At 34.3% G+C, this 24,312-nt stretch overlaps 3 protein-coding genes across 11 annotated transcripts; 2 read left to right on the top strand and 1 right to left on the bottom strand.

Annotated features, from left to right (window-relative positions):
• Positions 1–551: 551 nt before the first annotated feature.
• LOC107426719 (uncharacterized) lies at positions 552–9,092 on the bottom strand. 8 transcript variants are annotated; one of them, XM_016036967.4, is made up of 10 exons: positions 8,885–9,090; positions 8,680–8,758; positions 5,078–8,339; positions 4,886–4,969; positions 3,657–3,809; positions 3,130–3,293; positions 2,906–3,053; positions 2,450–2,572; positions 2,272–2,359; positions 552–1,129 (listed from the first exon to the last, which is right to left on the bottom strand). In XM_016036967.4, the coding sequence occupies exons 3-10, from the start codon at positions 8,048–8,050 to the stop codon at positions 918–920; spliced, it is 3,945 nt and encodes a 1,314-aa protein (XP_015892453.3). In that variant the 5' UTR covers positions 8,051–8,339; positions 8,680–8,758; positions 8,885–9,090; the 3' UTR covers positions 552–917. The 8 variants fall into 8 exon arrangements, 7 of the variants coding, with proteins under 7 accessions (XP_015892453.3, XP_024932783.3, XP_024932784.3 ...); XM_025077015.3 differs by having other exon boundaries at positions 5,078–8,266; XM_025077016.3 differs by having other exon boundaries at positions 5,078–8,254.
• Positions 9,093–14,319: 5,227 nt separating this feature from the next.
• Positions 14,320–22,040, top strand: LOC107426763 (sterol 3-beta-glucosyltransferase UGT80A2). Of its 2 annotated transcripts, none has more exons than XM_048480920.2 (14): positions 14,320–14,792; positions 15,058–15,254; positions 16,129–16,371; positions 16,458–16,569; positions 17,394–17,564; positions 18,380–18,443; positions 18,616–18,673; positions 18,825–19,002; positions 19,518–19,648; positions 19,827–19,929; positions 20,018–20,094; positions 20,813–20,871; positions 20,967–21,116; positions 21,627–21,768. In XM_048480920.2, the coding sequence occupies exons 1-13, from the start codon at positions 14,636–14,638 to the stop codon at positions 21,085–21,087; spliced, it is 1,671 nt and encodes a 556-aa protein (XP_048336877.2). In that variant the 5' UTR covers positions 14,320–14,635; the 3' UTR covers positions 21,088–21,116; positions 21,627–21,768. The 2 variants fall into 2 exon arrangements, with proteins under 2 accessions (XP_048336877.2, XP_015892518.3); XM_016037032.4 differs by having other exon boundaries at positions 14,325–14,792; positions 20,813–20,860; positions 21,627–22,040.
• Positions 22,041–22,163: 123 nt separating this feature from the next.
• LOC107426764 (protein LATE FLOWERING) lies at positions 22,164–24,312 on the top strand. Its single transcript, XM_016037033.4, has 2 exons — positions 22,164–23,524; positions 23,626–24,312. The coding sequence occupies exons 1-2, from the start codon at positions 23,203–23,205 to the stop codon at positions 24,204–24,206; spliced, it is 903 nt and encodes a 300-aa protein (XP_015892519.3). The 5' UTR covers positions 22,164–23,202; the 3' UTR covers positions 24,207–24,312.

Raw genomic sequence — 24,312 nt, 5'->3', positions numbered from 1 at the left:
CTTGGTCGGAGAGGTGTGAATGGAAATCGTTGTGTTTATCATTGTACCACAAGACAGTGGGAGACTAACTCATCATTGACCGATGGCTGCCACATAAGTGGGTCCCATGGAAGGGTAGCCAATTGGATGTTCAATAAATGCATATGGAAAGATATCCAAGGGACCCACGGCATGGTTGTTAAAGATTCAGAAAATTTCAACCAAAAACTTGTCGTAAAGCCACTGTTTAATTAAAGAGATAATCAGCCTGTAGTACAAAACAGTTCGTGCTTCATCTCCCTTATAAGGAAAAAGAAAGCATGTTTTAGTCAAACGTCCTTCTCTAGGCTTGTATCAGATGGTTGTTGGTTGGAACTGAATGAGAGGATAAAAAGCACTATATAATCTGTGTTCATTTTCAGGAAATTTACAATATCAGCACCTAATGGAAGGGTAACAATACGAAACTACCTTGTAATTTCTCATGGACTATCTTACATTCTGGAGTCACCCCACAAAATAAATAAAAATTCCTCGTGAAGTCAATATGGAAAAAGAAAAAGAACATGAAAGGAATCAAAAGACTTTGTGTCAAGCAATATTGAATTGATAATAGTGCTTTTCATGCTTTTCTATGTATATATACATATGGACACTCGTTTTTTCCAGGAAAATTTCATTACACTACACTAAGAAGAAAAATTTGCAAATGATCTCCACATCACTTACTACTCTCATCTCGCGTTTTCTTGTGACAAAGAATAAACAAATGGAACTTATCTTTATCAACATAGTAATGAAGGAAAAACAGACCATCAAACCGTAGGGATGATCAACCGCAAAGTTTTTCTCAATCCTCAAAACAATGAGCTTCGACTGAAGATGCTCGACAATCTGGTACCTGAAAAATAAAATATGTGCTTTTTATCTCCTTTAATTTACGAGGACATGTTAGGCTTCATCTGTCTTGTCTGATTACTAGGTCCTTTTGCCTGAAGCGCAATAGACATAGTTCGCAGCCTATTAGTTATTTCAGTAAATGATGGTCGGATTTCAGGATCAGGTGACCAGCATTGTTCCATCAGCTTCCTCCACTCAGGATCACAGCGTTCCGGGACAGGAGGTCGAAGAGTGTTTTTCACAATTCCCCCTTCACTCACAAGTTAGGAAATCAGTCGATAAAAATTGAGTTAAAGAAAAAAAATAATAATAAGAGAAAAAAAAAAAAAAAAAAAGTAGCCACCACATATGATCTCAACGTGACAGTCTGTTTACCATAAGGATATCCTAATGAAATTGGTGCATATAACAACATCACGTAACATGTTGAGGGATGAATTTATCCCGCAACATGTTGTGACTTTGGTGCCCGCACTAAATTCCATCAGGATATCTTGATGGTAAAATTTCTACTCAATGCAAATAGGGAAAATGGAAATGTGATATAAATAGAAGTAACCGAGTCTATGGAAACTAATTTATAATTCTGACTAAAATAAATAGGTTATCAAGTGTAAAGCACCTTTACTGGTGTTCAAAAGTTATGACTCTGCTATTAATGATTGAGAAATCATGAATTGCCCAATTTGATTTCCTAAATTTTCTGATTCCAAATAGCCAAAGATGACGTTCAATCTTCTTATACGTTTATGGCATAAATTTGATAATAATAATAAACAAAAAAAGTAGATATTTACTGATAATAACAAATATAGCTATGCTTCAATACACTATAAACAAACGAAACCAAGCACCGATGTTTCTAGAACAAGTTCTGCAGTCCTTTGAATGTACACATATAGCCATATGTCTCATAATTTTACTGATGCAATCATACAGTATCACACAATAATAAATGCTCACCTATATTTTTGAGTAACATATTAGAAGTTAAAATTATCATGGAGGTGCATACATTCTACTTTTTAAATATTTTGAATGAGCTTATAAGAACACTACAGTAGCATGAATTAAATAGTTTAAATGTATAAGAACTGCCACTTGCAAACAATAATTATTGTAATTTTAGCAATGACATTCCTGTACTTGAAACTTAGATGGATCAAGTTTTTCGTATCTTGAGGAATATATTACCCTTCTACAGCTAATACAGAAATTTGGCTCAGGTGCATTATACACTCATAAACTGTTTTTGAGATATATATCATGGAAACTATAAATTCAAACACACATACATTTATATATCTATTTATTTCCTTGTGAACAAACATAACTTTGTAACCATTTCAGAATCAGCAATTATGAATGAAGAGGAAGATGGTTTAAGCTTACCAATGATGGCACCACAATGCATATTCGCATAGGGTTCCTCCCCAGTCAAGATTTCCCACATTGAAATCCCAAATGAGAAAACATCAACCTATCAAAATCAAAACCACACTTTTTATTGCGGTGCTGAACAATCCCATTCTTTCTCTTACCTTTATGACATATACAAAATCCTACCAACCTTCTCAGAAACCCGGTTGCTACTACCATTCAACAGTTCTGGTGCCATCCATGGAAGTGTTCCTCTCACGCCACCTGATACTAGAGTGTTTCGTTTAATTCTTGATAATCCGAAATCTCCAACCTACGAAAATCCAAGCAGTAAACTGGAGAATTTATGTCGAGGATAGGAACTTCCTCAGACAAATCGCACAAAATTAGTATCAAATGCCGCTCCTAGCTATTCTATGACCAGAAAATGTAAACAATTTCAGCCAGTTTCCTTTTTTTTTTTTTTCTCATTTAGCTCACCATGGAAGCACATAGATTGGAAATAGTCTATCTTTTGGTAGAATTTTCAGTTTCTTCAATTTCAAAGCCTTCAGCATGAACTAAAGAGCCTTAGAAAGAAAATTAATTTGAAGTGTATTTGGATATATTTCTTGACAAGTGATAACTGGATTTTCAAATTATTTACCTTGCATATAGGCCTTTGTGGATCCCTCAAATTGACTAATAAGTTATCACATTTCAAATCAAAATGGACAATATTCTTTGAATGCAAGTATTCCATGCCAAAGGCCGCATCCATGGCAATAATAAGCTTTTTTCGACGGTCAAGCGATCTGCCTCATGTGCAAAGAAAGTATAAATAACAGTAGGAAACCTATAACTGAAGAAAGGAAATGAGGGTTAAATTACCTATCCTTCTTAAGTAGGACATGCCTAAGTGATCCGTTCACCATATATTCAGTTACTGTTGCCAACGTTCCTCCAGTTCCATCAGGTACTACCCCATAAAATGCAACCACATTTGGGTGATGAAGATTTGAGAGGATCTGTGCTTCTCTCCAGAAGTCTTTCGTCTGATACAACCAAAGAGAATAGTTTCACTTCACATGAAGAACAAATAACAGCTAAAAGAATAACATTTCAAATTTTCACACCAAACATCCGTGCATTAATGTACATAAAGAACACAGACTATAAACTACACTGCTTACATTCCCGATGAAACCAGTATCTTTTCTTCTGGTAGATGTATGGTTGAATATATACCTAATTACTCTATGAAGTTACTCAAAATTTCAATAACTTACAAATGGCATCAAATGTTTAGTCCTCCTAAGAAATCATCCACATTTTGAAACCCACAAAATAAACAATAAAAATGCAAAGCAAAGAAACCAAAAAGGTGCATGAAAAATAAAATTGTTCAGAAGACCCACCAACCGTTCTTGCTCAGATGATCTCCCTGCAAAGCAGCTCTTTTTAATTCTCTTTATGGCAACATCTGTTCCTCGCCATTTTCCATGATAAACAGTTCCATATGTACCAGATCCTAACTCCTGAAGTTCTTCAAGGTCAGCATTCCTTATAATCTGGACATCAGAATAAAAAGATTCAGTTGCATATAGATAAAATTACAAACACCTCTAGAAATATACCAGGAAGCTGTCTTTTAAAAATAAGTCACATTAGGTGTGATTTTATCAAAACTGAACAACACCTAATCAATCAAAGACAACATCAGAAGCAAGAAGACAAATTTTGTACGTCAAGAGTAAAGCATTACGCTCGGAATCAGCAGTTGAAGATCTTTTTTCCTTTTTTCTTTTTTTCTTTTTTTCTTTTGTGGGAAAACCCTCAGTAAGGTTAATAAAGATGTGCAGTAGCTGGCAACAAGAAATCAAAGAGACTAGAAGCATGGCCCTTATTATCCACATAAAACATGGCTATGCCACTGATTAACATTACATCCTCTGATTCCTGCTTCCCTTTTAAATTAGAATAACAATACCTTTTCAACTACAGCTCTATAGCTGAACCATTAAACAGAAAGCTATGAATGTCCAACATTAAAGCCATGCAATAAAAATCCCAAATGAATCCCCATATTGCTACCTAATTATCTAAGAATACATTACGACTTTGTCTTTAGTAGGCAAACAGAATTACCTTGTAATCATGATTGCGGACAGCTCTATACATAAATCAATAACAATTAACTATTGAGCTCTATATTTCTACTCAAGATAAAGCATGAGTCAGAAGTTACATGGTTTAAGTGATTATAGACTAAAGGGGTAACAAACATCTTTTCTTTTTCAGGCAATGAAACAATTCCATGAGGAGACATGAGAAAAGTTGACAATCTAAATCATACTTATGCATCACAAAGTGAAAACAGCAGGAAGATCATAATCAGATGTAGAGTCAGCTCTTTAATTAAAGAAGTCGATTACTAAGTTTTCACAAGCAAATCAGTATTCAGGAAGTACTATCAGTTTTTGTAAACAATATAAAAGTTCTTCCAAAGACAAATAGTGGATAGCCTATGCCATCAATAAGCTAGCAGAGGGTCCACCCAGAAAAACAAATAACTTTTCCCACATGGTAATAGAATATACAATAAAAAAAACTGCAATTGGAAAAAATTAAGACATCAGTGAGAAACCTGCAAGCCATAGATGCTGGCTTCCATCTCAGCTATCATTGCATCAGTAAATGGTCCATTGTCCTCATCATATGCTTTACCATCCTGTATATAAAAGAAGCAATTAGAACTAGGAAAAATAAATATATAAATATATAAATAAATAAATATATGATATTAAAACTAGACACCAATAAATTCAATGAATTTTACCTCCGACTCAGACTCGGGAATGACGCTTTCCACTTCTGTTGCAGTAGGGGATATAACATAACCAATGGTTTCATCCATGTTATATGGAGTACATGTGGATGAAGACTGAATGCCAGGAAGAACAACATCAGTCACATCCTCCACAGTAACCACTGACTCCAACTGATTTTTATTTTTACCATCTGCAACATTAGATTCTTCATAACTGGATCCTCCAAAGCCAATATTCTCAACCTTTGAATTTGGATAGCCAACAAAATCATCATCAAGGAGAGAAACCTCTCGCTTAAACCCAGCATCTTGCAACGGTTTCTGGTCTTGCAAATTTGAGTTTATACCAGGATCACCACGAGGTTGCAATGGATGCAAATTTACAGAGCTTAATAGCAAGGGTTCTTCATGAACCATATTACTAGCAACAGGCTGAACCAGTGCAGGTTCAGGGACAAATGAATCATTGGACGACCCAGGCATTAGATCAGACAAAGAATTTCCATTGTGTGAGAGCCTTCTCACAGTCGGACCTAAGCCTGGAATTTCTGGATCTGCGGTACCTGAGTCACTGTTTCCTGGTTCATCAATCAATCTCCCAGTCAGAGCACAATTCTGATCACTGGAAACTATTTGGCTTGTGCCCAATAGATCAGGGACAGTTTTTTCATGTCGACAGTTAATAGGATGCTCGACCAAGTTATCTACCATAGGTTTGAAATCCATGGCTGAGGATGTAGGTATTGTATCTTCAGAGACATTTGTAAAAGATGGATTTGGGTTTTTATTAGGCAATTTGTTCTTGTATTCCACACCTGCGGTAAGCAAACTCCCTCCATAAAGCTTTCCTTCTTGGTCCAATAGAGGGTCTACTGCATTGGTTCTCTTCATTGTTTCCAAAGTCAAAGAATCTTTCTCACATGGATTAGGCATCATAAACGCAGATTTAAAGAGATTATTTTCAGAAGTTTGAAACTTGTCATCAGTATTACCAGTACCCTTTTGAGTAGGTTCCTTCCTGCACACTGCTTCGCAACATGGAGAAGAATTTGGGAGATCCAGTATTTTGTGCCCTTCAAGTGACCCATCATCTACTAACTTATTTTGCTCCCAGGGATTGACGATATTGATATTCTCATGCAGTTTGGTTGGCTTTTCTTGTGAGACACCTGAGTTCAGCAGCAAAGACAATTGAGCCTTTGCAAAGTTCAAGGGGGATGATGGGCTCATTCCTTCTTGTGAACAGTGTGCAGTTACAGACTTCCCTCCACTTTCTTGCAATTTGGAGTCAGAAAATGCATGTGGTATGCCCCGGAAAGAATCAACAGAGTCATTACATTCCGACAACAGACCCATAGGATCTTCCAGACGCAAACTAGGCTTTTCAGAATGAAATGTCCTTTCCTTTTGCACTGGCCTCTCAAGGGAGAGTCCACCAAAATCACCATCATTTTGATCGACAACCAAAGGAGTTGCCAACTCTTTGCTCAGATTGAGGTTATTGAAATTTCCACCATGTGGCTGATCTTGATATCCAACGTCAGCAAGCTTATAAGGGTCATGATAATGGTAATTTATTGAACTTGATGCCCCAGCTGGAGGGTATTTGTAACTGGAGTTCTCAGGATGTAGCTGAGTAGAAACAAAAGAAGAGTTGCTCTCATAACTACCCTGGCATGAGTTATCACCATGTGGTAGCATGTGAATAATCTTGGAATCTCCATGCTGATGCAGAATTGGAGTAACAGGAGGAGACTGATTATAAGATCTGTTTATATTCTGGGATTCTAAAAATGGGTTAGGATTCAAGGCATTAAAGTTACTCTTAATCTCCACAGGAAATGCAGATGTCTTAGTTTCCGGTTGACTTGCTTCACTTGCTAAATTCAGCTCTCCAGCATTTTTCCTAGGACTAGGATCTGCCATACCATTAACAGCTGCAACATATTGGTAATTTGGATTGCTTTGCTGTAAGGTGCCTGCCTCAAAGGAAGTTGTGCTTTCAGATTCACCTAAAGGAATCAAAAAGATCCGTAGTCTTTGAGAACCATCAAGCCTTTCAAGCCCATGGTACTCCTCTATCATATTTTGAAGATCCTCATCAGAAGACACAGATATAAGAGCATCAAGATCCTCGTCCGGAAGCTGGTACTTAATAGAATGAGGTTGGTTGCAAATACTTGACGTTCTCTTCACAAGCTCATCCCATGAGATATTTTTCCGGATTGAGATGATACGTGTCTCTCCCCCAACATATCTGAGTTTCCCATCACTGGGCCTAGGCAAAATTTTTCCACCAAAACTGCAGAGAACTTTCAACTTCTCAGATTGAGAACCATCTAAAACTCCTGACCCACTAAAGTTGTTGCAATTATGGGAATCAGATTTATAATTGAGTGGACCAGTTGGTCCAAAACCAGAAGTATCACAATTTAGTTCACCACAAGGCTTCCTTGATCCATGCCCATTATCTCCTTCTTCATTGTTGCATCTGCTTAATTTATCTACATAACCGTCAACTTCAATCTCTCTGGAAGATCCTTTTGCAGAGAGAAATTCAGATGTTTCCGAAGCACACTCTGAATTCATCCTCCTTAACCCCAGAATACGAGCAAGATCCTCATATCCCAGCTGATGATTCTGATTACAATCATATCCAACTTTCTTTTCATGGTTCTGAGTCATATCAGTTACAGCAGAAACTCTCTTTTCGTGGCTCCTAGCTTTAGCAACAGAAGGAACTTTCTTTTCATGGTTCTGAGCCGTATTAATTCCAGAAGGAATTCTTCGCCCAGAAACACTATCCTGAACATACTCCCTGGAAAATTCCTCACCTGTGTGTATTAAGACGTTTTTACCATGTACATTCTTCCCCACATTTGCAACAACTGAGGTAGATTCTTGCCTGATCCAACGTCCTGGTGGACCAGGAACCTCATTGGTCATGGTATCAAACAAGTTCTCAGACCTATTGAGCTGCATAAAACAGTTAGCTAGCTACCTGGGCTGCTAAATTTCCCCTCCGACCACCCACAAATGAAGAACAGGCATGCAACTGCTTCTCCGTATTAGCAGACTCTCCAATTTTGTCCGAATTTCTTTGGTACAACAACGTAAAACATATATCTTTCCAAACTGCCGTCGGATTTAGAAGCCCCCCAGTACGTTATCACCTTATTACTTCCTCTGGAAATCAAGCTGAGAAATCAATCAAGCAAATCCAAAGATTTATATACAGAAACAACCCCACTTCTTTGTAGTTTTATTCAGCCTAATACAATCACACATGCGAAAAAAATCTTGGATCATTAACAGAACAAGCTAGAATAAGAAAGACGAAAACCAGAAAACAAATGACAAGTCAAAATCCCTGATCTTCAACAAATCGTTGCTTATATAGAATCACAGATCATATTTCGAAATTCTCTTCAAAATTAAACACTCAAACCGAATTGCAATAACATTTCAAATAAATTTACGAGCTAAAACAGAAAACAATTTTCAAACTAAGTATTTTATTTCAAAATTCAAATGGAATTGAAGAGTACCAGAAAAACAGTATAACCTATTTTTTCAAAAAAAAAATTAATAATAATAATAATAATAATTACCTGATGGTTTGCAGCGATTCTGTTATCTACATGAACGTTCGCATCGGAGCTCCAAATTGAAAATTCCGAGCTCTCATTGCTGCGAGAAAAAGCGGGTGAATTTGTGCAGAAAAATGGAAGGAAACAAAAGAAGGCGATTGGGGGACGACAAATTGGGATTGAAGATGGAAAAGGAAAGAGGAGAAGACAAGAGAGCGTGGCTTACGCCTACAGGGTTCAATCTCGGGCGTCGGAGAGCGACATTGCCGAGAATTAAGCGGCATCGACACAAGAGAGATTTTGCCTTTTAACTGTTACGACCAATATTATTATTATTCTTTTTTTCTTTTTTCTTTTTATGTTTTATTGAATGAATATTCACCTCCACCCCCCTACATGGACTCCCTGGTCTCTCCACTTTTTTTTGGAACTTTTCTTGAAAAGTGAACAGCTACTGAATTTAAGGAATTTTTAGAATAGAAAAAAAAACAAATGGACAAAAATTAAAATATTAATATGTAATTTCTTATCCCAAGACAAAAAAACATATATATTATTATTTGATTTTGATTTTTATTTTGATTTAACACGAGATTATCATATTCTCGTTTTTCTTTTTTCCAACTTCGATTAATTTTTTGAACAAAAAGCAGAAAGTGTGGGGACAAGCTTTTTTGAGATTTCATTTTTCTTTTTGGTTAGATGTAAAAAAAATGTTGTTTTTAAGGGTTGGTAATCATTCATTTCCTGCAACAGCCATAACAAATTAACAAACAATATCTTATCATGATTTATAAGTTTGGTATGCTCAATGGCAACTAAAAAAAACACTAAAATAATTATTTACCAAAAAAATAGGAACTAATTAAAATCATTTTTTTAAAACAACTATTGCCAACCTGGTCAAATTTTCCCTTTATTTTCTACTCCACTCTTATGTACATACTGCTTATTAACCTGCAATATTAACTAAATACAGGCATCCGCAAGCATTATTGTAGATATATATTGTGAACGAAAACCATCCACAAGCATTATTTTATATATATAATTTTATTAGTAAATTTCATTTAATCTTTTAATAAATGCAACTGATCAAAAAAGATTACTTGATTTTTAATATTTTGACAATTTATTGTCAGATATTTTCTTATTTATTCAGCATTAATCTGGGTGCAACTTAATTTCCGAGCTTGACCGGGGATTGGAAATTGTACATATTTTCTTTATATTAGTTGATTTCCCGTTTTCTTCTTTATTATATGGAGATGTGGTGGAGAGAGTGCATTATAATGTCTGGGAAGTGTGTATGAATTTTGAAATTATTGAGTCCCATATTCACGTATTCAATGAAGGTTCTTCATGTGCATGAATTTTAGTCGTTAGTTTCATCTTTTACATAATTGATTGTACATGTGCATTCATTACAGAACATAAAGCATCAATTTTTTAATATTCATTTTAAAAAATAAAATAAAAAAATTGGGAGATTATAATACTAATTACACAATAATTTTTACAGTATTAATATTCGAGGAAAATAAGTTTATACAACAGGATTGGTCAGGGAAGAAAACATGAGTCAAACTACAATACAGGTGGATTACTGAGAGCACGATCACAAGTGGGACCACCCGGTCCACAACCGTCTGATATAGCTTCATTTATGTGGTCTGCATATTGTACATGATGGTGGGCATGAATGTTTCTCTGTCATGGTCTTGGCTCGTGCACAGATCGAATATATAAATGGTTTAACTTTGAAGTTGTGATAATATTCCATAAACATTATCTGATTTATAGTTGATCTTAAATTGTTTAATGGCAAAACCATTACTTTCTTTTTCAAAAAAATTATGAACGCTCTTTAATTTATTATTATTTGATTACATGATGATAACTATTGCTTAATACAGTTTATACAATGGTTTCTGAATGATTTTATTATTTAATGCTTTTTTTAACAGTTTTTGTCACATTACACTAATCATCTTTTTTTTTTTTAATGAATAAAATATAAAACGTTGCTTTTCACTAGGAAGAAAAGATAAAATATTTTTTTTATTTTTTTATTATTTCTTATGTCAGCTTTACACACACTACATTAACCTGTTCCAAAAAAAAATAGCTATATTATATATGAAGAATTCAAAGTGCCTTTTCAAATTCATTTTAAAACAGTGACTTCTTGTTTATCAGTACAGCTCTAATTTAGATCGTTTTTGTTAGGCCTTTTTTTTTAATTTGTTGGATCGTGGGACGGCTATGGGTTTGACAGTTGGGTTGTCAAACACCGACTTACTTTTCGAAGGGTTTGCTGATAGATTGAGATTAGTAGACCACGCTCCCAACGACACGTCATATCCACCACGGCAATCAAAATCAAAACCAAAATCAAATCCATCGGGGTATCAAAATCTTATTGTTGTAGGCGTAAATAAATGCATATTGAAACAAATTTTGGCACTCATATCTCCCTATGTCAGGACCGACTACAGTAACCAATTGGCGTAAGAAAATTGGCATTTTGGGTAATCTGATATTTTAATTTTTTTAGGGTCGACTGATAATGACAAGAGGAGCGGTGCAAATTTGTGGTTTGTAATTGAGGACTTGGCCAACAAGTAACCACCACTTAATAATCAATCGATCATCATTTGCTACTTTACTAATCATTTGGATTTTCAACAAACTTACACTCTCCATCTGGTTAAAAGTAATCATACTGTCACATTAAAACAAAAAATTTACCATCCATCCAGTATTATTGTATTAAGACAGCCCTTGAGATTATTTTCTTCTTCCTTTTCAAATAATTTTGATGATAATAACCACTGTTAATAAGTTTAAATTATGAATTTGATCATATTTGTATTTGATAAATTGTAAAACACAAATAAGTCAATTTAATTTTTTTTAACTAGTATAAATGAAAATAATTATGCTTATAATTAGATATGGTAAAATATTATATAACATGAACATGCACAATAATTTATGAATTTAGATTGACGATATTATATTAAATATCTAATAATATCACTAATAGATTAATAAATTTAACATATGAAACAACATTGTAAATCCATTATATCAATTAAAAAAATTATTGTTATAATTATACAAGTTTTTATGATATTAAAAAAACTTTAATTTATTATTTAAATATGTATGAATATGATTTTTTAATTTAACTTTTTCAAAAAATCTAAAAATAAACAAGTGTATTTGTAATATTCAATATATATATATATATTATTTGAAACCTAAATTATATTTTAATTTTCAAATTTATATAAATTTTTAACAAATTAATAGGTTGGATAATGAATTATATGATAATTTAATAACTGAATTCGTTTTTATCTATTTTTATGTAAAAATCTAATATATCATATTCAAATTGATTAAATTTTACACAAATATGATTCAATATAATATCTTATCAAATGTATTTATAACCTCTAAAATATAAGTTTGAACAGGAATTTGATAATTTCATAACAAAAATGAACTCTAAATAAGAAAGCCTTCTAAGTCAATGCCAAAAAAATTCTTACACCTTTGATCTCTCTCTCTCTCTCTCTCTCTCTCTCTCTCTCACACACACACACACACACACACACACACACACACACACACACACACAAAAGATAAATAGAAAAAAGAGAGAGAGAGAGTGGTCGAGTGGACTTTTTTGGGCCCAAATGGTTAGCATGATTGTCCATACAAATCTTATTAAACCCAACTTAGGATTGTGGGTTCATACCAACGAAGACCCATTTTGTTACCAGATGGGAGAAATGATTTGAATCAAAGAATGAAAAGAAACCGGTGGGAGGTTCCAGGTTTGATGTGTTTTGTTTTTTATTTGCTTGTTTATCTATCCTTACAACTTACATATCGACAACAATATAATCTTTATTGAAAAAATTAATAATTATTATCATTTATTATTTACAAATTAATCATAAGCTAATCCTAAGACTTCGAGTGGTTCATAAAGTATTTTACTTTCCCTGTATATATGGTAAGTTAAAGGAGACGGGCAGATCATAGTTGGACGTGTAACCGGGATTGTTAGATATATGGAAGATGGACGTGAGTCGTGACCAAAAGAGAGAATGTCGATGCACCAAAACTTTTTTGTTTGTGCCCTCAACTTTATTCCAATTGAAAACGAATTTTAGTTATATTCACAAGATTTGACAGAGATTATTACCCCACCAGTGAACTATTATGCGATAAAGAATTTATCGAGAATCATCTTTTGCCTTTTTTGTGCACTTTCTTTTGCTTAATATTTAAGATTTCAAGATGAATTAGGAGTTTTTATTTTAATTATTATGTAGCTATGTAGATCCTAAAAAGATGTATCCCATTTGGATAAAAATCCTCTCAGAAATGGATAATTTGAGTTTGGTTAATAAATTGTGTCATATGTGAAAATTTTAGATTCAATGGTTGAAGGTTATGGAATGCTGTCATTATTAACATAACTTGCAAACAATCTCATTACTCGTTAAATGGTGCTAGATTTTGTATAAAATTTAGACTTATTAATTACTTGTAAGGGAGGAAAAAAAAAAATCCTAAAATATAATAAAAAAAAAGCAAAATTATACTTAAATTTTATTATCAAATTATCATTATTCCAACTATTATTAACTTTATCAATTTACTTACAATAAAAAATAAAAATGAATGGTGAAAATTGGACAAAATAAGAACTTGATTTTACAAATTTTTCCCACATAATAATAATAATAATAATATATACAGCACTTATAAAATATTTCATAACCAACTTGTGTTTTATACTTATATATATATATATATATATATATTACATTTTTAGTAAATTTGGAAAAGGGAATTTCATCACCCAGTTTTAAAATCAAGATCTAAGGATTAATGTTATTATATTTTATGAATTTTTTTTTTCACTTATCAAATTCATTCTAAATCATATAAGAAATTAGCACAGATTATTAAGTAATAGGATTCTTTCTAAGTTAATAAATGACTACAACAAATTTAACATCCTTAATTAAATCTAAAATGTTGACACAGCATAACTTAATTAACCAGAATTAAGATCCTCCATTTATAAAGAAATGAAGAAGATCTTCACCATCCTTTATTCCACCTTTTTTGGAAGGAAAAAGGCCAAAAAAAAGAAAAAAATAAAAATAAAAAGAAACTAAGCTGGGGAAGCCTCGTGTTGTGAAGTTTTAGATGATTTATTTTATTTATTTATTATATAATATATTTATTATTATTTTGAAGGACAGATCGAAATGATTACGCGGAGTCTTTAAATGCATTTGAAGCCTTGTCTGGCAATCTGTCCACGGTCCACACAACTTTTTCAGGATTCAATAACAAAGTCTTTTTCATAAAACCAAATATATATATATATATATATATATTTTTTTTTTTTTATATTATGAAATTAAAATTACAAAATCGAATTGCAGAATAAAAATAAAATCTCAATTTGCAGCCAAATAAAAAAGACCTTTTTTATATTCTTTTTTCTTTTGGAGTTGCACTTAACCGTTAAGTCCCTGTTCATAAAAATTAGTATGGAAAAAATGAAAATCTTTTTCTTTTTTTTTTAAATTTTTTGTCGGAACTACCAAGTTAACAGCAGGGTGTACGAAGAATACAGTTCCATAGCGGCAGTTGCGTACGTGTCACGTACTCAACAAAGCACCATCGTAGACCCATCACCCACTCCCACGAACGTGCTCGCTCTCTCAGTTTCCCAATCAGCCTCTGCACAAAAGAATCTGGCTCTTAAAAATCTGAATTCTCGCTTTCATATCTTCTTCTTTTAGAATCCAGACCACGCGCTGGCTTGGTCGCTCGGCGATCTTTCAAATTTATCATTCACCAATCTCTTCTAGAAGCTTCTTCCGATCTGGAGGACCAGCGAGACCGTCGAGTCAGCTCACCAGACTCGGTGCAAGCGATGACGGAACCGCTGGAAGCTCGTCGGAACTCTTCTTCCGGTTCCGGCGAAGCTCCGGCGAAAATTGAGCAAGAGTCTGGTGGTGTAAAGGAAATGGAAAGCAGAGAGAACGCCGGCGATGGTGCTCCGGCGAATAATGGCGGCAGTAACTCACCAGGTTTGCTTTTTCAATTCAACTCGTGCTTAAACTCCGCATACAAATGTTGTAAAGGAATGGTTTTTTTATATTTTTTATTTTCCTCTTTGTTTTGCCTTTTTCCGCGATTCTTGGTAAAATTGATCCGTGGAATTTGGGGTTCCAAAATTCACGGCTCTCAATTACGAGAGCTGGAATATAGCTGGTGACACTGAAATTCAAATTTGTTATGGTTTATACACAATATGGTTATGCAATTTTATGATGCTTATTTTTCTGAATCCAGGAATTTCTGGGAGGGGTGTTCATAAGGTAAACACATTGCCGATAGAGATATCAGATATTGAGAAATACGAATCGACCTCAGGCTCAGATCAGTTTAAATTGGAAAGATCTAAAACTGAAAGTAGGCACCGACATTACAGCTTTCGTTCCGAGGAGGCAGCACAAATTTTTGATGACAAAATTTCAGTCCACCAGAAGGTACCATCCGCCAATCATTGCGTCCTGTTTTCTTGTATAATTTCTATTTATAGGCCCTTTACCTATTTTATCTCAAAAGGGGAAAGAAAAAAATATATATATAAGCCTTCCCCGCAATTTCATTTAAATTTTAATTCGTTTTAACATTAGTATTAATGTGACCGTTGGTTTTACTTTTCATGTTAAAATCTTTTCCCTCGCATAAATAGTTTTCAAATTCTTATATGGCTTTCTTACCCATGATTTGATTTTAGGTCAGTGGTAATATTTCTTGAGGACTAATTATTTGCAGCCCCAAAAAGAAAAGGAAGATTATAGTATTTTGTCGCAATTTTGTCGCAGCTTTAATCCATTATCTGGAAAAACGTACTCTTCTATGAAACAAAATCACTTTACTTGTCAGATATATGGCGACTGATGAATGGACTACCTTGTAATCTCTCGAATAATGTTAATGTGATTGGGTGTCAGTGTGTTGCTCGTTTAATTCCTGGGTGTCATATTTTTATTTGCAGGACATTTGCTTTCTATGATGGTTACAGAATTAAAGTCTGAAATATTTAATCTCTGAAAATAAGTTTAAACATTTGGTTCGTTGACATAATTCTCCAATTTGGTGGAACTAAAATATACACATATATTGACTACATTATATGTGCTAATTACATAAATAATTGTGAGATGTAAACAAGTGGTTTAGATCGATGAGTGGTCTGAGCATTCAAAATGTTAAAGTTAAAAGGACAATGGCTGTGCTCTGTATTACTTATTTTACCTCGTAAATCATTTTTCTAGTTCAGGTTGTTTTGAATATGAATTATGTAGATTCTGAATCTACAATGCTGACTTATTTACTCGGCATATTATCATGCAGCTTAAATTGTTGAACAGAATAGCTACTGTGAAAGATGATGGAACGGTTGAGTTTGAAGTTCCAGGAGATGTTGAACCCCAAGCCCTTGGGGTTGGATCCAACCATACTCATGCTGAAGTTGTTGATGATGAGCCTCTTGATGCATCAGACCTTCAATATATACCACCATTGCAAATAGTAATGCTTATTGTCGGGACACGTGGAGATGTTCAACCATTTATTGCAATTGGCAAACGTTTACAGGTAGATTTGTCGTTTACAATCCTATTTTGTTTAGGCTCCTAAACATTTAGAATACCATTTTTTCATTGAGAAAATATTTTTTGCAGGACTATGGCCATCGTGTTAGGTTAGCAACGCATTCAAATTTTAAAGAGTTTGTTCTGACTGCTGGATTGGAATTTTATCCTTTAGGCGGTGACCCCAAAGTTCTTGCTGGCTGTATGTACCAAAGACACTCCTTTTGCTGATAAAAATTATAGTTTTGGGTTTTTATTTTTTATAAGGATGAACAATATAGATATGAATTAATCATTTTATGATGGTTAATATAATCAATGGTTAAAGTTGTCAAATCAAATCATAAATTGAAAAATAAGAATTGCTTTGACTCTTGTTTGTATGGCAAATATGGGCATGTGGCTCCTTTGTTGGTGTGAATTATGCCTTGTAAAGCCTCCTTCTTAAATGTGTTAGGTGTTAGAGTGTTTTATATGCTCTTTATCAATATTTTATTCTTGTCAGCAAGGGAAATCTTATACTGATGGTATTTACTTGTTTATAGATGTTTATATATATCATGCTTATCTTTGCCTTAAGCACAGGTCACTAGCTTTTAGTGGGCACTATGCAAAGCGATGATGCTGCTGCTTTACCAAGCATTCAAATTGATTTCTTGAATATTGCTTATAGTTTATGAAGTCCAGTTTTGCTCTTTTGTTGCTTTGATAGATTTTTCATCCTTATTTAATGCTGATATATACTGTATTTTCTACCCAAGTAATTTTTGCAGGACATTGATTTTCCCTCTCTCTCTTCCATGCTTATATGTGACACACACATGAAGGAAGTATTTAGACTGACTGGTACACACATTTAGATGCAAATATGTGCACACTCTTAGAACATGCGTAGAGAAATTGTTAAGGTGTCTCGCATGAATACATTGCATGAATAGAATTGAATTATCTGCCAATACCTAGTTTAGATTTCCATAGTAGTTTATCTATTCTATCATGATTTTAATTTTTGGTTCTCTTGTCCAGATATGGTTAAAAATAAAGGATTCTTGCCATCGGGGCCATCTGAGATACCTGTGCAACGGAATCAAATGAAGGAAATCATATACTCTCTACTTCCGGCTTGTAAAGAACCCGATTTGGATTCTAAGATTCCCTTTAAAGCAGATGCGATCATTGCCAATCCTCCAGCATACGGTTAGCTAGTGTTACTAATGGGTTGTTTATATGGTTTCTACATACTAATTTTGATATCCATTATCATCCTTGTACTTTGTTCTAAAGCATCTATACTATTGAGGTGATAATTTTCATCCTAATTTTACAGTTTATGGAGAGCTACATGGATTTTGCATAATTAAAAATAAATCCATGTGGAAAGACTTTTACTTAATTAAGATACTGTGTGACATTTTTTTTCCTCCCATCTCTTTTCAATTTGCATTTCCTGATTGGTTTGGCTGACAACACACAAGTGCCGAATTGTTTGACCGGTTCTATTCTACATATGATGGCTGTCAATTGATTAAAAAGCTGCTGGTAGGATACTTTTGTGACAGAACATTGGAAATAATTTTTGCACTAGATTGCTAGTTGAATACTTTTGTGACAGAACATTGTAATGTATGTGGTAGAATTTGTTGAATCGAATTATGTATAGCGGGATATACATTATAGATTATGGAAATTTGGGACTGAGAGATACCATCTTTGGATGTCAGCAATAGCTTTAACCATGGTCCTTCATCATTTCCCAATAATTTCAGGTCTTTATTTCTGTGTTTGCTGTTTTTTGTTATTATTTATTTATTTTATCCTTTTTTCCCCCATCTGGAGTGTGTAGGCTGCATATATATATGTATATATATTTTGTTGTTTTTGTGCTAAGATGCTTAATGTACATTTTGTTATATTTTCTACAATGTTTTGTTATTCCTATTGAAGATTTGTTCTACTTACATTCAAATTGCTTGTCTTTTGTTCTCTACTAACATTCACAAATGCTTTTCTAGGGCATGTTCATGTGGCAGAGGCACTAAAAATACCACTTCATATATTTTTCACAATGCCTTGGACGTAAGTCTTATCTGGGTAATGGAATCTTACTAAGATTATATCATTGTTTTTCTAGTTCTGGAGTTAAATTTTGTATTTTGTATTTTGTTTTTGTACTGCCTGGTCATTACTTAACATCCTTAAATGGATGGTTTAAAATCTGCACTGCATATGTTTTACCTTTTCCCACCAGGCCAACTAGTGAATTTCCACATCCTTTGTCCCGTGTTAAGCAACAAGCTGGATATCGAGTGAGTTTGATTCTTGACCTTCTTCAATATTGTTATATTCGCTGAACCTTATCTTTGTGTCCATGTTGACTTTTATTTTAAAATTATATTATATTTTGTCATACAGTTTTGTGGTCTCTTTTAACAAAGTTCTGATCTTGCAATTTTTCAGTTGTCATATCAAATTGTGGACTCTTTGATTTGGCTTGGAATTAGGGACATGATTAATGATGTTCGTAAGAAAAAGCTGAAACTTCGACCTGTCACATATTTAAGTGGTTCACAAGGCTCAGATTTGGATGTTCCACATGGATATATATGGAGTCCCCACCTTGTTCCTAAACCTAAAGGTGGTTTGCTTTAGGTTTATATAGTATGCATTTGTAGTTTCAATTACTCACATCAGGAGTTCCTCGGGTCAAAGTTTGTGCATATTCTATAAGATTGTGTCATTTGGACAATACTGTTAAGGAAATTTTGAGAAACCTAGGTTTAAATATGCTGGAGTGTACAGGATGTCTCTTTCTGTAGGGTATATGTACATCTCGTTCTTTTTCTTTTCTTCTTCATTTACTTTTTTTAAATTTTAAAATCTTAAAACTCTCCTTGCCTTCCCCTTGCTGCAAAAGGTTGAAGGCGTTTTAAGATAGCACTTCCTTGTAGACCTTTTAGGCTATCATCTTTTAGTTTTCACTTAATTTTCATTCTTGACAATATAGTGCAGAATATTCTACTCCAACCAGGGGAAAAAGAACCAAAAAAAAAGAAAAAAAAAGACACTATGTTATATTCTTTCTGAAGTAGGCATAAATCTTTATTGGTTATGTTTAATTATAAATTTCTTACTTAATTACTGTGGTTGCAGATTGGGGTCCAAAGGTTGATGTGGTGGGATTTTGCTTCCTTGATCTTGCATCAAATTATGAACCACCAGAGCCACTTGTAAGATGGCTTGAAGCTGGTGATAAACCTATTTATATTGGATTCGGTAGCCTTGTGAGTTAGAAGTCTTTCTCTCTCTTTATCGTTGCATTGTCTCTGCCTATAAGATCTTTGTTGTCAATATTATTTTATTCCATAATTGTCTGGGGATCCCATTTGTGTTTTGGCTTCAACTGTCTGGTATCTCCTCCCTGATATTGTTTTTTAAAGCCTTTCTCTTCTGTATTGTTAGCCTGTTCAAGAGCCAGGAAAGATGACCCAAATAATTGTGGAAGCACTGGAAAGAACTGGACAGAGGGGTATAATTAACAAAGGCTGGGGTGGCCTTGGAAACTGTATGTTTTCAGTTCCTGTCACAGTGTAACTAAAGTATAATTCTTCCGATCTGTGCAATAATCTTCACTTGATTTTCTTTCTTCTCAGTGACTGAACCAAAGGACTTCATATATTTATTGGACAATTGCCCTCATGACTGGCTCTTTTTACAATGCAAGGCCGTGGTAAGTTTTAATATATTAGTCTTGTTTCTACTGTTGTACAGTTATATCTAAGGTGTATTCAATTTAGAGTTTGGAGTATTTTAAAAGTGTTTAAAAGTTTAGAGATATTCGATTTAAATTTTAAAGGAGTATAAATAAGTCTCATGATATTATTTTATAAAAGTCTATTAAAATTCAGGTGTATTCAATTAGGATTTTGTATAATTCTTTTAAAATCTAGATGTATTAAAAAATCATTAATTTGAAAGGATTTTAAAAAATGATGAATTTTAATGGATTTGAAAGGATTTTAAAAATGAAATTGTGAAAAACATTGTCAGAATGAAATCTAGTTTTAATTTCAAAGATTTTATTGGATTCTTATAGATTCTTTATGGAGTTTATGGAATTCCACAACAATCCATCAAATACTTTTTAAAATCTATTACTCATTTTAAATTCATTTAACTCTAAATTGAATACAGACATCTAGACTTTTCATCGGTAATTCTTTGCTTATGTGGTGTAGCATGATAAAGCTGCCTGGTATAGGCCAAATCTATCTGTGATATGGTCTTCTTGTTTGAACTTGGCCAGAGATCCCTGGCACAATCTATATGACTATGCTTAGGGTTTTTTGCTCATTTTGTTTATTTTTAATTTTTTGTATATCTCTCTTCATGCTGATTATCTTTTTTATTGCATAGGCAATTTTTATGGTTTGACACACTGTTTTCAGGTACATCACGGAGGTGCTGGAACGACGGCTGCTGGTCTAAAAGCTGCAGTAATTACTCTGTAACCTTTTGATATGTTTTGATATACTTTCATTACCTACTTCCTCATATTTAATGTCTACCTTATTATTGATCCATGTTATTTTTGCAATATAGTGCCCTACTACCATCGTTCCTTTCTTTGGGGATCAACCTTTCTGGGGGGATCGAGTACATGCAAGAGGAGTGGGTCCTGCACCTATCCCAGTTGATGAGTTTTCACTTCCCAAGTTGGTAGATGCCATAAACTTCATGCTTGATCCCACGGTAACTCTCAATTTCTTAGAAAGAATAAACTTGTCATTCCAAGTTTTCGACTATTTATCCTAGTAGAAGCTAGCTTCTTCATTTTGAATAGTATTGGCTAGATTGCTAGATCGTAATTATAAGTCGTACTTTCACCTCTCGTGTCAAAGTATACAATTGCATAGATGCTAGTGTAGGTTTCTCCTTCCAATGCCTTTTCTTTCTTTTTATGGTTTGGCTAGGTGTCTAGAGAAGTTTAATCCTACAACTTCCACCTGGAGATTGTGGTTGTAAGCATATTGCTTTTTGTTAAACAATCGTGGGTTTTTCTGTTACTTCAGAGGTTCTGGTGGATGTGAAGTCTAGATCATTCCAAATTGTGGTTGAGTCTTGGTAACTTCTTATTTTTAACATCTAATTGACAATATAATTTTTCAAAACCTCTGGAGTCTTTATGAAGCAATTTGAAATTTATTTTAATCAAGGTAAATCGAGAAGTTGTTTCATAAGTTTAGCTAAAAACAATTCTAGGTGAAGGAGCGTGCTGTAGAGCTTGCTAAGGCCATGGAGAATGAGGACGGTGTGACAGGAGCTGTCAAAGCCTTCTTGAAGCATCTTCCACGCAAGAAGCCCGAAGCTGAGCCAGAAGCTGGGTCATCAAGTTTGTTTTCTCTGAGTAAATGTTTTGGTTGCGCCTGAAATGTAAGCGGACATTAGCTACCATTGTCTTTTCATATTTTTTAAGAGGGTAACATCATAGAATGTCCTTGAGAGTGCTTTTACCCACTTCCAGAAAGAAAAAAATCGAAGTACGTTTCGATTAGGAATGTTGCTTAAGATATTCCTATTCCTACTTCATAACTTGTAATTATTTATATATAAATATTTTTTTTGTATTCAATATTCATTCAGATAAAGTCACGAGATAATCTTTTTTGAAGTAAAGACTCGAGATTGTACATATAATGGGCTTGTTTTGCTGTGATCTGAACTTTATTTACCCCTGATATTTCCATGTTCATCTGGTTCTTATTCTCTTTAGTACTTTACAAGCACAAATTGATTCATATCCACCATAAAAATACTTGATGGTCAAATATCATCCCGTATCGTAAACTTGGATCAAGAAGAGCGAAAGTATATGTGGCATTGTATTATTCTGAAAGGAAACTAGTCTTTTAGAGAAGAGGGCTCCCATTTTCAACTAAGAAATTTGAATCTCTGAATGTGTAGTAAGACAGGTTATCGCCGAAAAGGAACAAATAATAGGCAGTTCCAGGTTCATAACATGTGGTGGCACAGGTCCTTGGTTATTTAGGAATGAGACTGATCTCATTTGGACCACCAAGTGGAGGCCATGTGTAGGGAAACGCATGGAGGGCAGAGATGAGTATTGGATTCTGTCATTGGGAGAGTGACGTGAGGGGATCAGTGCATGCAAGGAATGGGTGAAAAGTGACAAATTGCATGGGATTGGCGGTGGAGAATAGGAGAGGAGGAAGACCAATGGATGTCAGACCCATAACTATTTATAGAAAAAACCAAAAAAAAAAAAAAAGAAAAAAAGCCGAGGATTGCAGCAGAACAAGAGCCATTTGCAGGTAGAGAGAGAAAGAGTATGCAAAAGAAAAAAGCTGGACATTTGTGTAACGTTTGAAAGCCAACCCACCACTCAGTTCCAGAACAAGTGGGGGACTGACTTTAGCTTTTATGTCACCCAATCCTCCCACATTGGCCATCACAAATCTGATCTTATTTTGCTCAGCTCCTCTGACACTGACTTCTGTTAATTCCGCACTCTCTCTCTCTCTCTCTCTCTCTCTCTCTCTCTCTCTCTCTCTCTCTCTCTCACATATTAATTTTCCTACTTAATTTTTGGTTGGTTTTCTTGAATGCAATATTAATACTGCACGAGGGCTTAAGTTGGTTTTCTTAAATGCAATATTAATACTGCACAAGGAAAACAGTAGACATGGAACCAAAAAAAACAAAGCTTAAAAACTCCTGGAACAATTGCTCTTGAAACCGCAACAACCATAAGAGACAGAGGGAGCATGCTGTGATAGAGCCAGTTATTGGTGGGAGCAAATGATAATAAGATTGGAAAATGGAATCTCTCTCTCTCTCTCTCTCTTCTCACACTCATTCTCTCTCACTTATCTTTTCTGTTCCCAATCCCATGCAACCCACACCTCTGTGTCAAGCACTCTATTTAATAATTACACTGATAGACTCTTCACATTTTTCAACTCTTTTGAGAAGTTCGCTTCTGAACTCTTTTTTTCTAAGCTTTTTTCTGATCAGATCAAACGCCAAAGCTCAACTCTCATCCCTGTATATTTGCTTCATTGTCTCTCTCTTTTCTGTTTTCTTTTTGCTCTCACTGCCACTCTGCAAGCTCAACCCATTTCTCCTTGGCCTTTTTGGAGGTTATTCAATAAAATATCTACACATACATAATAGTTCAACTTTATTTTCAAATTTGTGTCTTTAAATTTTACAAAATTTGATTTTTAAGTCTTTGGTACAGATATGGAAGATGAAGAGAAAGCAACCCATGTAGCTGGAGCAAACAACACTGCAGAAGATACATCTTCCAGAGTATTCCCTTGTTTGTTCTGTTCAAGAAAGTTTTTCAGTTCTCAAGCTTTGGGAGGTCACCAAAATGCCCACAAGAAAGAAAGAACAGCAGCAAGAAAGGCCAAACGAGCTTCTGATCAATTCTCACCGGTCAGCTTCTCATCCCCTCCACAATCTCCAATAGTGTTTGCTTCAAATCAAAACTTGGGTCTTCTTCATCCTTCAATGTATATTGCTGCTCATTCGGCAAACCTCCGCTATTTTCCTAGTAGCCACCAATTCTCACATCGTTTTGGGTCCAACGGTGCACCGAGATTTGAGAATGTAGTATACCATGGAGGGAGTTGTTCGAGTAATGGTTATCCATGTGAAGAGGATCAGCAAAGCTTCTTGAATTGGCAGAGGAGTAAAAGATGCGGTAGTTCATCTCAACATGCGTCGTTGATGATGAACAGCAATTACAATATTTCAGTTGGGAATGGTGAAAAGGGTAACGACGTCCAAAAACTTGATCTTTCTCTCCATTTATAGATTAATGGTTGAGACCAAAAAAAAAAAAAAAAAAAAAAAGTTGCATTTTTGTTTTGGTTTTTTCTGGTTCTATGTTTTAATAATTAAAGCGTGTTTTAGCGTTTTA

This window comes from Ziziphus jujuba, chromosome 9 (genome assembly GCF_031755915.1).
Source record: "Ziziphus jujuba cultivar Dongzao chromosome 9, ASM3175591v1".
NCBI lineage: Eukaryota > Viridiplantae > Streptophyta > Magnoliopsida > Rosales > Rhamnaceae > Ziziphus > Ziziphus jujuba.
This window is presented reverse-complemented; position numbering and strand designations above follow the sequence as displayed.

Excerpts from the sequence above, each read along its gene's own strand:
- LOC107426719 (XM_016036965.4), bottom strand. The coding sequence starts at position 8,050 with ATGCAGCTCAATAGGTCTGAGAACTTGTTTGATACCATGACCAATGAG. Across the intron at positions 2,573-2,905 it reads CACAAAGGCCTATATGCAAG|GTTGGAGATTTCGGATTATC; the intron begins GTAAATAATTTG and ends GGATTTTCGTAG. Across the intron at positions 2,360-2,449 it reads GCAACCGGGTTTCTGAGAAG|GTTGATGTTTTCTCATTTGG; the intron begins GTTGGTAGGATT and ends TGATTTTGATAG.
- LOC107426763 (XM_016037032.4), top strand. The coding sequence starts at position 14,636 with ATGACGGAACCGCTGGAAGCTCGTCGGAACTCTTCTTCCGGTTCCGGC. Across the intron at positions 14,793-15,057 it reads TGGCGGCAGTAACTCACCAG|GAATTTCTGGGAGGGGTGTT; the intron begins GTTTGCTTTTTC and ends TTCTGAATCCAG. Across the intron at positions 16,372-16,457 it reads CAATTGGCAAACGTTTACAG|GACTATGGCCATCGTGTTAG; the intron begins GTAGATTTGTCG and ends TATTTTTTGCAG.
- LOC107426764 (XM_016037033.4), top strand. The coding sequence starts at position 23,203 with ATGGAATCTCTCTCTCTCTCTCTCTCTTCTCACACTCATTCTCTCTCA. Across the intron at positions 23,525-23,625 it reads TCTCCTTGGCCTTTTTGGAG|ATATGGAAGATGAAGAGAAA; the intron begins GTTATTCAATAA and ends TCTTTGGTACAG.